Here is a 13,070-nt window from a genome sequence, read left to right as displayed (position 1 = left end):
TGTAGTATTTCAGCACTTCCCAGAAAAGATGGGTGGCTCTTAAAAGAGCCTTTGATTTTCGGGATTGGGAGAGCAGGCAGACTCCGTAAAAGTTTCACTTGCCCTTGGCCTTGTGGTGGCTCTCGGTCTTCTTGGGCAGCAGCACGGCCTGGATGTTGGGCAGGACGCCGCCCTGCGCGATGGTGACGCGGCCCAGCAGCTTGTTGAGCTCCTCGTCGTTGCGGATGGCCAGCTGCAGGTGGCGCGGGATGATGCGCGTCTTCTTGTTGTCGCGGGCCGCGTTGCCCGCCAGCTCCAGGATCTCGGCCGTCAGGTACTCCAGCACGGCCGCCAGGTACACCGGCGCGCCGGCCCCCACCCGCTCGGCGTAGTTGCCCTTGCGGAGCAGCCGGTGCACGCGGCCCACCGGGAACTGCAGCCCGGCCCGCGACGAGCGCGTCTTGGCCTTGGCGCGAGCCTTGCCGCCCTGCTTCCCGCGTCCGGACATAGCGAGTAGTATCCGCGAGAGAAAATCTGCAGGAAAAGCGAAAAAGAAATGTCCTGGAAGCAGCAAAGAGATGCCAGTTATACTGGTGGATGGAAGTGTAAAACGCGAGCTGGGATTGGTTAAAAAGATCACCGTTCGCTATCCAACCAATAAGAAGGAAGATATGACACAATCAAGTTTACATATTCACGTCACCAAAGACATTATCAAATCAGATCGGGGTATTTCTGCATACCTTATTTGCATAGATGCCCTATAAAAGAGGAGACTCTGCTTAAAGACAGACATTTTAGGATTTGTTTTTTTTAATCCGTCTACTGACTTGTTAGTAGTTGAGATGCCAGAGCCCGCGAAGTCTGCCCCGGCGCCGAAGAAGGGCTCCAAGAAGGCGGTGACCAAGGCGCAGAAGAAGGACGGGAAAAAGCGCAAGCGCAGCCGCAAGGAGAGCTACTCGGTGTACGTGTACAAGGTGCTGAAGCAGGTGCACCCCGACACCGGCATCTCGTCCAAGGCCATGGGCATCATGAACTCGTTCGTCAACGACATCTTCGAGCGCATCGCGGGCGAGGCGTCGCGCCTGGCGCATTACAACAAGCGCTCGACCATCACGTCCCGGGAGATCCAGACGGCCGTGCGCCTGCTGCTGCCCGGGGAGCTGGCCAAGCACGCCGTGTCCGAGGGCACCAAGGCCGTCACCAAGTACACCAGCTCCAAGTAGACTCGCCAAGTAAGCGCCCTCTTACCCAACCCCAAAGGCTCTTTTCAGAGCCACTTCAATTCTCATCTAAAGAGTTGTCACGTTAAGGATTTCTCTAATAGCACATACTCCCAGTTTTGTCCCTGCGTTTTCTTAGATACACTTTAAAGTAGAAACATGACCTGTTCCTCCGTGCTTGGTAAAGCATGTCCTTTACTTCAGAGTTTCTCTACACTTTTCCTGCCCAACATGATATGGGGCCTGGAAATTTGCATATATGTAATTTGCAGTTGGGTCTTAAAGGTTTTGGAGACCGCGAGGGGGATGTGAAAAGAAAGTTCCCTTTTCCTTAAACCCTAGCAGTTGCCTTACTCTAGCAACAGCAATGCCACCACCCTGTCCACCCTCTCTGGCTTCTACACTCCCAGAATCATTTCCACCCTGTCGTCCCATCCCCCCCTTCTTCCCTCCCCCCCCCATTCGTTCTCACACTGAATTCCACCTTGCCTGTTCTCCAACCTTACAATTTTTGACAACTTGTTTCCTGTGTGCCTTAAGCCATCTATGTGGCTACTGTTTCCTTCACTTGTCTCTGGGAATACCTTAGTTTCAGCTTTTAAGTATTCCGCGACGTGTGTAACTTTTAAGTTCTGTTTGTAAAAATCCAGAAAATTGAAAACTTTTCCTGAATGATGCATGGCCCTCAGCCTCCATTGATTTAAAGGCCCATTACTCCTTTACATTGGAAAGCATTTGCGTAGTGCACTTCCTCTCTCCATTGGCACTTTGGGAATCATACAAGATACCCTTCTTGCTTTCAAGGTATTGCCGGTCTCAGGTTTATCAGCATCATTTCTTCCAGGCAGGGAAAGTATTTATTCCAGGATACAGAAGTGAATTGAATTTGAGGTCAGCTGACAGTCATAGGGATGTGGGATTTCCTTTCCTAGGCCAACCAAGGTTTTCTCTTTTGGCTGACTCGTACACTTAAGGACAGCTGAACAAAGAAGGCACCAAGGAAGGAGATGAGATATGGAGCCTAGTGCTGGAGAGAGGAGATAATCTATGTTAAGGTCCTTAATAAAAGTGGTGAGAAATGTATTCGATGCGAAGTGTCTGAATTCTCTCTAGACATCTTTGAAGGAGTCAGAAGACAGTGGTTGGCATGTTCTGCCATGTAAGTGAACTTTGGTTCTCACACCCACTGTGTCTTACTTTATAAAATGAGCACGTCACTACATAATAAATGACTAAAACAAACTATTCGATGGACACTTTTGTGAAAACAAATGCCAGAATTATGATAAAAACTCGCCTTGGAGAGGGCTTTACAATTCATAAGGCTTTCATGGACGTTACGAATTAAAATTTTCCATCAATCCTCTACATGTAACATATGCGAACTTTTTGAAGAAGAATTATAATCAGACATAATACAACTATAGTGAGTGGAGGAAGTGTTCCTCAAAGAAGAAGAGTTACTGCTGATAAATCCAGACCTTTTGAACGCTAGCAAAGAAGGAATGGGAAGTTGCCGCCGTTAGAATTAGAGACATTTCAAAACTATGGGAGTCTGCAATATTTAGGGAGAATTTCCGTGCATCTACACATTTAAATTTAAATATTTATCTACTCTAATTTTAGAGAATGTCATTGAATCCGGAATCAATAATTCTTAAGCTGCGTGGATGTGTTAATTTCCTACTGGTGGTCTGACAAATTATCACAAACGTTGTGGCTTCAAACCGTAGAAATTTATAATTTCCTAATTTTGTAAATCAGCATTTGGGCGTGGGTCTCACTCAACGAAAGTCAAGGTGTCAGGAATTCTGCATTCCTTTCTGGGGTCTCTCAGAGCAAAATCTGTTTCCTTGCTTTTTATAGCTGCTCCAAGTTATCTTCCTTCTTTGCCTTTCCATTCCTTTTCTCTGTGTTCAAAGCCAGAAGTCTCCGGCCACATCAGCCGCCTGCTATCTCTCTGGTTCTGTATTCAGGTTGCCTCTTCCAATTCTAAGCATCCATGGCATTTCATTGGGTCACTTGGATAATCCAGGATAAATTCCCTTTTTAAAATTCAGGTGATTAGCAATCTTGATGCCATCTGGAACTTTAACTGCCCTCTGTCTTGGACCCTAACCTATTCGCAGATCCGTAGAGATTAGAAATTAAATATAATTGGGATGGCATTTTTCTGCCTAGCGCAGTAGGTCATAGTGTTTTCAGAATTTGATAGAACGCTATATATTTGCTGCTCTGTGCGGGGAAAGAACGTGTAGGCACAGTGTCGTACATATTCTCAGGGCGCTCCTGTACCCCAGGAAAGTCATATATACTTTGTTTAGATATTTCTTTCCTTCTGGGACTACTACATAAAGCAATCATTGACTACGGTAGTATAAACTGCCCAATCTGGCAGTGTTAGTTTTCTTTCTTTCACTTTTCTCTCCTTGTTGCTTTTGTTAATTGTTTGAAGGCTTACATATTCTTTGTGTATGTTGTATGGTGTGTGTGCATCTGTGTTCTGTGGGGAGTAGAAAGTCTGTTATTCATGAAAGAAATTAAACAAGAATACAGAATAGCTTTACTTTTTTCCGACCTGGGTGAAACTCCTAAAAATATTTTGTACGTACATTCTTCGCATTTAAGTCATGTAGGATGCCAATTCATGGATTCATGGCAGTTTATAACTTTAAGTAGTTTCCTAACAACAGGCAGAAAAATGCATATTTTCATTACCATTTTATATATCTGCATGGACCCGGGCAGCGATGTAACTGCAACGACCTGTGAATTTTTTTTTTTTAATTTAAAAAGAGTTTTTGTTGGTCAAGATAGAAAAAACCTGACATAAAGTCCACCCTGGATGAAAATAACAATTTTAAGGGAGAGACACCAAAATATCAGTATAAAGGCTGTTTCTTTCCTGGATGGCCGGCATCATGACCGTGGCATTTTGCCAAAGATCACCTTTCATTTAACAAGCCTTCGGAGAATGCTCAGTACAATTAAGTGACCCCGTCTTGGAGTCAGTGATGTTCATTTTTCAGTTTTCGTGCATAGGCCCGTTCCCACTATTATTTGCAAGTTATACTGCCTTAGGCAAATAAAACTCCTAGAAGGGTACAATGATGAACGTGGAAAGCAACCAGTTTCTTTTTACCACAACATAGCACTAACAATGCAGTCCTACCAAATTTAAGCCCTCTTTGCTTTTCACAGAAACTATGTGTAAAGGACACCGCATCACAGCAGCTTAAGTGAAACTTACTTGTCACCACTTTGGCCAGGCTTTTAGTCAAAATGGGCGGTAGAGACAAGACACCGTTGACTACGTTGGACATTTTTCTCCTTCTACCAGTGACAATGTATGTGTGCTTTAAGGTGTTGCTGCCACACAAGGCAAGCCGGATATTTTCAGCAAAATAAAACAAAACCTCTTGAGCAGTCACATAAACTATTAAAGCCATTACCACTCTCGCTGAAAAACTGGCTGGCTCTTAAAAGAGACTTTGGGGTTCAATACGAAGACATTTTGTCAGGATTACTTCGCGCTGGTGTACTTGGTGACGGCCTTGGTGCCCTCGGACACGGCGTGCTTGGCCAGCTCCCCGGGCAGCAGCAGGCGCACGGCCGTCTGGATCTCCCGGGACGTGATGGTCGAGCGCTTGTTGTAATGCGCCAGGCGCGACGCCTCGCCCGCGATGCGCTCGAAGATGTCGTTGACGAACGAGTTCATGATGCCCATGGCCTTGGACGAGATGCCGGTGTCGGGGTGCACCTGCTTCAGCACCTTGTACACGTACACCGAGTAGCTCTCCTTGCGGCTGCGCTTGCGCTTTTTCCCATCCTTCTTCTGCGCTTTGGTCACCGCCTTCTTGGAGCCCTTTTTGGGGGCCGGGGCGGACTTGGCTGGGTGTGGCATGACGATGAAAAACTCTGCTTCTGAGATAAGAAATATGTGCCCTGGTTCTAGCATTCATAATATTCGTAGGGCGCCTGTGCGAATGAGGCGTTAAACGAGTTAGACTTTGATTGGATAAATTGTCCTAAAGTGTAAGGCAGTTACGTGGAAATTGCGTGGGGTTAGTCGTCCTTTGTAATTGGTTGCAAACTTCTGGATAGTTTTAGCCAATCAAAACGCGTCGTTTACAATTCGGCTTGCAAGTATAATTGCTTCTCATTTGCTGAGAGGATTTGAGCCCCCATTTCACTTTTCCTTACCAAGCTAACTGGTTGGAGAGTATTAAAATGTCCGGACGCGGAAAGCAGGGCGGCAAGGCTCGCGCCAAGGCCAAGACGCGCTCGTCGCGGGCCGGGCTGCAGTTCCCGGTGGGCCGCGTGCACCGGCTGCTCCGCAAGGGCAACTACGCCGAGCGGGTGGGGGCCGGCGCGCCGGTGTACCTGGCGGCCGTGCTGGAGTACCTGACGGCCGAGATCCTGGAGCTGGCGGGCAACGCGGCCCGCGACAACAAGAAGACGCGCATCATCCCGCGCCACCTGCAGCTGGCCATCCGCAACGACGAGGAGCTCAACAAGCTGCTGGGCCGCGTCACCATCGCGCAGGGCGGCGTCCTGCCCAACATCCAGGCGGTGCTGCTGCCCAAGAAGACCGAGAGCCACCACAAGGCCAAGGGCAAGTAAGCTGGAAAAATAGCACCTTAGGTCATTGAGGGGACAGTTTTAACCAAAGGCTCTTTTCAGAGCCACCCCCGTATTCATCAAAAGGGCTTACATTTTCCTTCTTAATTGTAGCTAATTGGAAATGCCCTTCAGGGTAGTTCGTCAATCCAGGAATAGGGGTATGTGCTCCCAACTCCTCACAAAGGTGAACAAGCCATTCACTCTAGAGTTACCATAAACATAGTTCCCATTAGTAAACTAAGACGGATGTAGAGATGTGTCACAAGGGTTAAACAGATCAGTGCTGCAGTCCCCAGCGTTGTAAACCATCAGGTAATGGGAAGGTTGATGTTTCCTCTTTGTTGGAAATGGAGATCCAAATCTAGTTAGTGACCTACAGGACGATAGAACTGGACCTTTAATATTATCTGCTGTTGAAAGCAGTTTGCCTTTTAATGGAGAGAATCACCTGCAATTCACACTTTATAAACAAACCAGATCAGCGTTAATGAGCTTGGGGCCTAATCAGTTGCCAATCGGAATAGAATACATGCCCTAGAACCCGTTGTCCTTCAATCAGTACTAAGAACACACAGTAATGTACCACTTACAACTCTGGGTATCTTTCAACACCATTTTACACAAACTTCGGTTTGTGTAAAGGAAGTACGTGTTAATAATATTATAACCTTACAACATTAAATATGAAATCAAATCAGGCTTAATGGCCGGTGCATTCAGGACTTGTATAAATACATACCTAAAAATCTGAGTTTGAATAGACACATCAAGAAATAGATGTGTAATTTGTCTTCCTAAAGTGGAATTAAGGTAAAATACTACCTTGCCACGGCACTTGGTGGCTCGGTGGGTTAAGCGTCTGACTCTGGACGCAGGTCATGATCTCACAGTTCCCGAGTTGGAGCCAGGCGTGGGGTTCTCGGCCACCTGTGCAGAGCGTGCTTGGGATTCTCTCTCTGCCCCCCACCTCTCTCTTAAACAAACTTAAAAGAAAAACCTACTTGGCCAGTGACATCTATAGAGTGTCTTTTCAAAACGATCCAAAGAAAGCTGGTTTCAGAGGTCATATCTTAAATTGTTATTCAGCCAACAATAGATAGCTTTGGAATAATTTGTATTAGATTCTGCTTTCAAAAGCCAAAGAACTTTGTGAAGAAACAGGCGAGGTAGGTAAGTGATATATCTTTGTAAATAAGGTAGAGGCCGGAAAGTGTTGAAAACACCAGCAGTGGTGGATCGGAAGAAGCTGTTTTTTGTTTTTTTTTTTTTTTTTTCGTGGAAGATGTTAATTTTGGGTCTAAATGTACTAGAGGTCATGTGAATCAGGGAGTGAAGGTCAATACCAATGTCTTCACTTGGAGCCATAGGAAACAAATACCTGTCCAAACAGGGGGAGTCTCGTGGTATATAGTAGCCGAGGATGGTATGGTTGCATTTTCCCGCAGCTAACTGCTGTGGGAAGTTTTAGACGGCTCGCACGAAGCAGACGGCGCGCAAGTCGACGGGCGGCAAGGCCCCGCGCAAGCAGCTGGCCACCAAGGCGGCCCGCAAGAGCGCGCCGGCCACCGGCGGCGTCAAGAAGCCGCACCGCTACCGGCCCGGCACGGTGGCCCTGCGCGAGATCCGCCGCTACCAGAAGTCCACCGAGCTGCTCATCCGCAAGCTGCCGTTCCAGCGGCTGGTGCGCGAGATCGCGCAGGACTTCAAGACCGACCTGCGCTTCCAGAGCTCGGCCGTGATGGCGCTGCAGGAGGCGTGCGAGGCCTACCTGGTGGGGCTCTTCGAGGACACCAACCTGTGCGCCATCCACGCCAAGCGCGTCACCATCATGCCCAAGGACATCCAGCTGGAGCGCCGCATCCGTGGGGAGCGGGCCTAAGTTCCTTCAGCCAGTGAAAGCTTTAATGCCCAAAGGCGCTTTTCAGAGCCAATGACCTTTTCTATGAGATAGTGCTTTGTTCTTGTTCTTGTAAATTGTGAAAGATCCTGGAGAAACCAAGTGTTACAAGTCCTTGCTTAAGCTTAATTGTGTGGCTCTGGAAAGAGCCTTTAGGTATTCTCAGCTAGCCCAACTTCTGAGTTCCTGCTGGCCCCTTCTTGGGCTTGGCCGCCTTGAGCTTCGGGGCCTTGACCTTGGCGGGGCTCTTGGCAGCTTTCACCTTCTTCGGGCTCTTGGCCACTTTCTTGGCCGCCGCCGCCGCGGGCTTCTTCGCCTTCTTCGGGGTCTTCTTGGCGCTCTTCTTGGGGGTGCCGGCCCCGGTGGCCTTCTTGGCTTTCTTGGCCGCCCCGGCAGCCTTCTTGGGCTTGGCCGCGCCCGCCTTCTTGGCTTTGGGCTTGGCCTCCCCGGACGCAGCCTTCTTGTTGAGCTTGAACGAGCCCGAGGCGCCGGTGCCCTTGGTCTGCACCAGGGTGCCCTTGCTCACCAGACTCTTGAGGCCCAGTTTGATGCGGCTGTTGTTCTTCTCCACGTCGTAGCCGGCGGCCGCCAGCGCCTTCTTGAGCGCGGCCAGGGACACGCCGCTGCGCTCCTTGGAGGCGGCCACGGCCTTGGTGATGAGCTCGGACACCGGCGGCCCGGACGCCTTGCGCTTGGCGGCGCCTGCGGACTTGCGGGCCTTCTTCTTCACGGGCGTCTTCTCGGCGGGGGCCGGCGCGGCGGGCGCGGCGGGCGCGGCCTCGGACATTCTGCGCTCGGCTGGCGGAAGGTACAGAAAACAATAATAATAATAAAGTCTCGGAGTTGAGCTGCCTGGCCCTGGAGTGTGGGTGTGTATATATACAAGCACGGCGCGGCGCGCTGATTGGTTCCCAGCTCAGGCTTGCCACTTGACCGCAACCTAGTCTTAGCTCTGTCCCGGAATTGTATTTGTTACCCTTGAGGAAAGCAAAAAAATGAAAATTTCCCGTGGAGGGATCACAGCGACTCTATTGTATAGCGACGCGGGACAGCTCGTGCTTTGAGATCTGCCTGTTTTCTTCTTCCAGGTTTTACCACGTCGGTCTCAGCCTTTTCCAAAAGCCCCTGCCACTCTGAGAGATTCACAGGTCAGGGAGACAACTTCACGAGTTTCGTTTAAAATAGAAGTCCTCCCGTCTGTGCTGTCACTAGCTTGCTCTCTCGTAACAGTCTGTACATTCTTGGCTTCTCGAACGTTCAACAACTGCTTAGTTCTCACTGAGACTGAGCCGGAAAATCTGGTTCATATGAAGGGAACTAGCACAGGCTCTTTCCCCATTTCTCTGCAAGAGTGATAGTAAATGATGGTTGTAATAAGAGCTTGTACTGACAAGGACAGTCACTACTTTGTCCAAAAAGCCTTCATCATTGCTTTTAGTGACAATGTGGAGGGTTAGTTACTTTGGGGGTTTCAAGCATTCCCGATTTGTTGAGGAAAATGGGAAATGTAGCAATGTGTGGTCCTGACCTGGTTGTCTGGCCTATGTTTCCCATAGATGATAACAGAGGATATCTAGGAGGGCTATAAAAGAGGCTCCCTTATGGTTTAAAAAATGTCTTCTTTACACTGACTTTATTGGGGGCGATCGGTAATTAAAATATTAATAAGCTTTTCGGTACAGAAATCTGCCATGCTTGGGGAAGATAAACTTGGGCAACCTAATAAAGTAACAGAATCAAAGAATATACACGTGTTCTTTCTCTCGCCATAGTTTGTTGGAGCCTCAGTGTTTCTCGCCCTTTCTCGGCTATCTCGTTCTTTCCAGGCTACTTTGTAGCTAGTTGTGCTCATTACTTTCTGCTGAAATCCAAAGGTCTAGAGGGAGCTTCGGTCTGAGACTTGGCTTTCGATGGATTTGCCAACGAAGCTTTATGCATCCTGTGTCCCGGAACTTTCTCAGATGGCCAGTGAAGAAAATTCCCAGGGAGGCTCAGCTGTCAAACCATCTTCGAAGTATTAATAAAGAACCTTAGTAAATTGACTCTCGACCCTAGTATCAAACTTCTTCCCCTCTACCAGAATATCCACCCCAACAGCAGGACAGGGAGAAGGAACCACAGGGACTTGTGGCCCGAATACTCAGCATCAGGAGGAGGGGTGGAGTAAGGACTGTGTTAACTGCTCGGAAAGAAACGATGGAAAGGCTGATGTGGTGTATTAAAGACCATCGCTAGTTCAACCAGCGTTCCACGGATGAATCCAGAGTAGAAAGATCTAGATGTAGATGTCATTATTGCCTGTATCCTAGACCTCCCGAGGATACCAGCACGGAGAATAATTATGACATCGAGTCTATGTAAACATAAATCTTGTATGGTGTTTTTCTTGCTGGTAATTTTAGAATCAGTATGCAGCAGCTTGGGAGAGCTGCTCTATCATAGACAAACTATGGTATTTTGATAATCTGTGATATTAGCTCCGTGTTGTCTTTTCTACCTTGGTACCAATATTTTGTGAGGAATCCTGTAGTTTGCATTTGAGTGACTTCAATATACTTTAGTTCCACGTTTTGATATGACCCAAGGAAGTCCTAGTAGGTTTTGAGTATTGCCTGGGTGTTTGAGAAGCCTGAAGTCATGAAGATCCGTGAACCTAACATGGGGCTCCTGGGTGGCTCAGTTGGGTGAAGCGTCCGACTATTGCTCTGCAGAGTAGGGCTCGGTGCTGGCAGCTGGGAGGCTGGAGCCTGCTTCAGATTCTGTGTGTGTGTGTTTCTATCTACCCTTCCCCCACTCATGCTCTCTCTCAACCATAAAAACATAAAAAAAAACAAAACAAAAAAACCCGTAACACCAAATTGGAAGCCAAGTAACTTGCGCAGGAGGAATATAGAGAGACTATTGGGTGGTTTGGCTAGAGAGAATAATTATAGTCATGGCAGAGTGCATAGGCTAGATTTTCTGGGTTTCAAAAATTAGAGTTGTAATAAAAGTTTTTTGTGGTAGCTCAATTTTCAGTAGCAAATGTGTATGTAGAGGAACTTATTAAAATTGAGGCTTATTTGGAAAAAAAAAAGAATATACACATGCAACTCTCACACACACACTCATACACACACACATGCATTCTTACACTTCCACGCACAGTTCATTTGAGACAAGGGCAATTTTTATAAAAGCGTGTTTTATATTCACTAGTACATTTCTTAGTTATGAAGGAGATAGGTTTGTATTATTAATGTTGAATAGGAAATATGTTTATGGTAGAAAGGCATTTAATTTTTATTTTCATCACTCTTCAAATTCTTTCTCTTTAACACGTTTATTTTGAAGCATGTACCCATCTTGTGTTTTGCTAGGATGTTGAAAGTAAGAAATGCTGGGAACACACAGAGCAAAGCTCAAAAGGTGAGGGTTTCACACTCCTTTTCGATCCCTTCAAAATCCAGAAATGACTGTTTGCTTCCTGTAGCACATTCAACTGAAATGTGAAAAACGTAAGAAATGTTACTAAAGACTAAATATTAACACAACTCAGATGGGTGAGATGAGATGGGAAATCAGCTGAACATAAATCATTTTTACTTTGTGTACTTACTTATGTATTCCTAATCCTCTTAAGAGGTTTTGATTCTTATGGTTGAATTTGAAACTCACTTGAGGAATATTCATAGACAGCAAGGAGGAGTATGAATTACAGAGAGGCCATGTCGTAAGAAGGCTGTGACGGTGGTCAGTCTAGACAAGAGCCAGAATTACAACCCGGATCCGGGAAATAATGGACGTGCCTTACCAACAAAGGAAGGGCTGTCTCTTGGCCACCTAAATGTAGGGAGTCTCCAAGGTACTGCTCCATTCCCCTTCATGGGTTCATGCATTACCGTTCTATGGGTAACTTCGAAGTTTCTCCCTCAGGTCTGTCCTCTTGCCTAAATGTCAAACTTGTATTTCTGGGTGCCTGCTGGGTATTTGCCTTTGTACCTCCGTATACCAGATACACTCTGTCTATACTCTCTACATAACCTATCTCATCTACGTAGTTTCCAATCAAAAGATAGCCTTCCACCTGTCATCTCTGTAAATTCTATTTATTAAACCCCCATTCTTTATTAAGTGAGCCACACCTGATTTGTTTGGGGACTTTTAGTCCATTGAAGGTCCAAGCAACTTGGAAATAAATAGATGGCTCCAATGTTTACCAGTAGGCTCAGAGTGGGCCAACTACATTTCTCCTCAGAGAGTTTTGATCCTTACATCAATTTATACCAAAGGATGCATGTTTCAGCAACCATATCCTACCGGATATGATAAAGGAATATGAAACTTATTGCATTTTGGTCCCCTTCACATGTTGGAGAAGTAAAAGAATAGTGTCAACAAAATGACCCTTCTGTAGCAATATAGAGGAGGGAGAGGAACTGAGTACTCAGTACTTAATACTGAGTAAGTATTAACAGATTTCCTTTCATATAACTCAGCACAGTGGTGACTACAATTAGGAGAAAAAAATATCACATTCTCATATAGCAAAGCAAATGAAACCATGACTCCTCTTATCTCTGGATAGTCAGGGGTTGACAACGTCCTGTTTCTTGTGACAGACCGGGAAGCTAATTCCAGAGGGACATTTTTACACACCTAGAGATGACTTGGATAATGATATATTATATACAGACTGTATCTCCTCAACCTAGGAAATATCTCTCCACTGAAAAAACAGGAGACGGGGCTTAATCCATAGAAAAATTTCTCTATGTTCCTAAGGGAAACGTGAAAACACAGACGCACTATTTTCTCCGAGATAAGCTCTGTAAAGAAAAGAGGGTGAGGAAATAACTTCTTTGTTGTGGATGGGTGGAGAAACCATTGCCACGTACCTTTACACAACGTCTGACTACTGTTACTAACCTATGGTTTTCTTTCGAATGCTCACGGCATTTCCCAGTGCTCCTGTCTGCATATTTTCCAAACCCAGAGTCCTTCAAGGCTCTGAAGAGCCCAAAGAAGGCTCAGTGATCATTTCGTGTCATGGACTTCTTTGGATATCCCATGAAGCTTATATATGTACGATGAATTCTTAAATGATGTACAGAGAATTTATAAAGGAAAAGAATTATATTAAAATTCCAGAATCAAACTTATCAAAACCCAAAATTGTTGGAGTGTTCACATATGTGTTTCTTTACTAATACATTAAAAGTCCTAAGGTTGCCCTCGTGACCAACAATTACCACAGTGTAGAAGGGGTGATATGCTTAAAAGACAATGGCAATATTGGGGCGCCTGGGTGGCGCAGTCGGTTAAGCGTCCGACTTCAGCCAGGTCACGATCTCGCGGTCCGTGAGTTC

General features: G+C 46.4%; 6 protein-coding genes across 6 annotated transcripts; 3 read left to right on the top strand and 3 right to left on the bottom strand.

Moving 5' to 3' along the window:
* Positions 1-36: 36 nt before the first annotated feature.
* Positions 37-501, bottom strand: LOC124528472 (histone H2A type 1-E). The gene has a single exon (XM_047102105.1). It carries the CDS (start codon positions 485-487, stop codon positions 95-97), a length of 393 nt encoding a protein of 130 aa, XP_046958061.1. The 5' UTR covers positions 488-501; the 3' UTR covers positions 37-94.
* A 291-nt stretch (positions 502-792) lies between these two features.
* On the top strand, positions 793-1,258 carry LOC124528492 (histone H2B type 1-C/E/F/G/I). Its single transcript, XM_047102128.1, has one exon. The coding sequence runs from the start codon at positions 825-827 to the stop codon at positions 1,203-1,205; it is 381 nt and encodes a 126-aa protein (XP_046958084.1). The 5' UTR covers positions 793-824; the 3' UTR covers positions 1,206-1,258.
* A 3,466-nt stretch (positions 1,259-4,724) lies between these two features.
* On the bottom strand, positions 4,725-5,121 carry LOC124528463 (histone H2B type 1-K-like). The gene has a single exon (XM_047102094.1). The coding sequence runs from the start codon at positions 5,104-5,106 to the stop codon at positions 4,726-4,728; it is 381 nt and encodes a 126-aa protein (XP_046958050.1). The 5' UTR covers positions 5,107-5,121; the 3' UTR covers position 4,725.
* Positions 5,122-5,407: 286 nt separating this feature from the next.
* Positions 5,408-7,365, top strand: LOC124528470 (histone H2A type 1-E). Its single transcript, XM_047102102.1, has one exon. It carries the CDS (start codon positions 5,433-5,435, stop codon positions 5,823-5,825), a length of 393 nt encoding a protein of 130 aa, XP_046958058.1. The 5' UTR covers positions 5,408-5,432; the 3' UTR covers positions 5,826-7,365.
* On the top strand, positions 5,986-8,169 carry LOC124529235 (histone H3.1-like). Its single transcript, XM_047103068.1, has 2 exons — positions 5,986-6,009; positions 7,294-8,169. Exons 1-2 carry the CDS (start codon positions 5,986-5,988, stop codon positions 7,702-7,704), a joined length of 435 nt encoding a protein of 144 aa, XP_046959024.1. The 3' UTR covers positions 7,705-8,169.
* Positions 7,885-8,547, bottom strand: LOC124528459 (histone H1.4-like). The gene has a single exon (XM_047102092.1). The coding sequence runs from the start codon at positions 8,507-8,509 to the stop codon at positions 7,889-7,891; it is 621 nt and encodes a 206-aa protein (XP_046958048.1). The 5' UTR covers positions 8,510-8,547; the 3' UTR covers positions 7,885-7,888.
* Between the last annotated feature and the right edge of the window lie 4,523 nt (positions 8,548-13,070).

The sequence above is a fragment of the Lynx rufus genome, unplaced genomic scaffold, assembly GCF_022079265.1.
Source record: "Lynx rufus isolate CCGP_SWC_20201006 ecotype Redwood Valley unplaced genomic scaffold, mLynRuf1.p SCAF_6, whole genome shotgun sequence".
Lineage (NCBI taxonomy): Eukaryota > Metazoa > Chordata > Mammalia > Carnivora > Felidae > Lynx > Lynx rufus.
The sequence above is the reverse complement of the archived record's forward strand: the minus strand, read 5'-3'. Positions and strand labels throughout refer to the sequence as shown.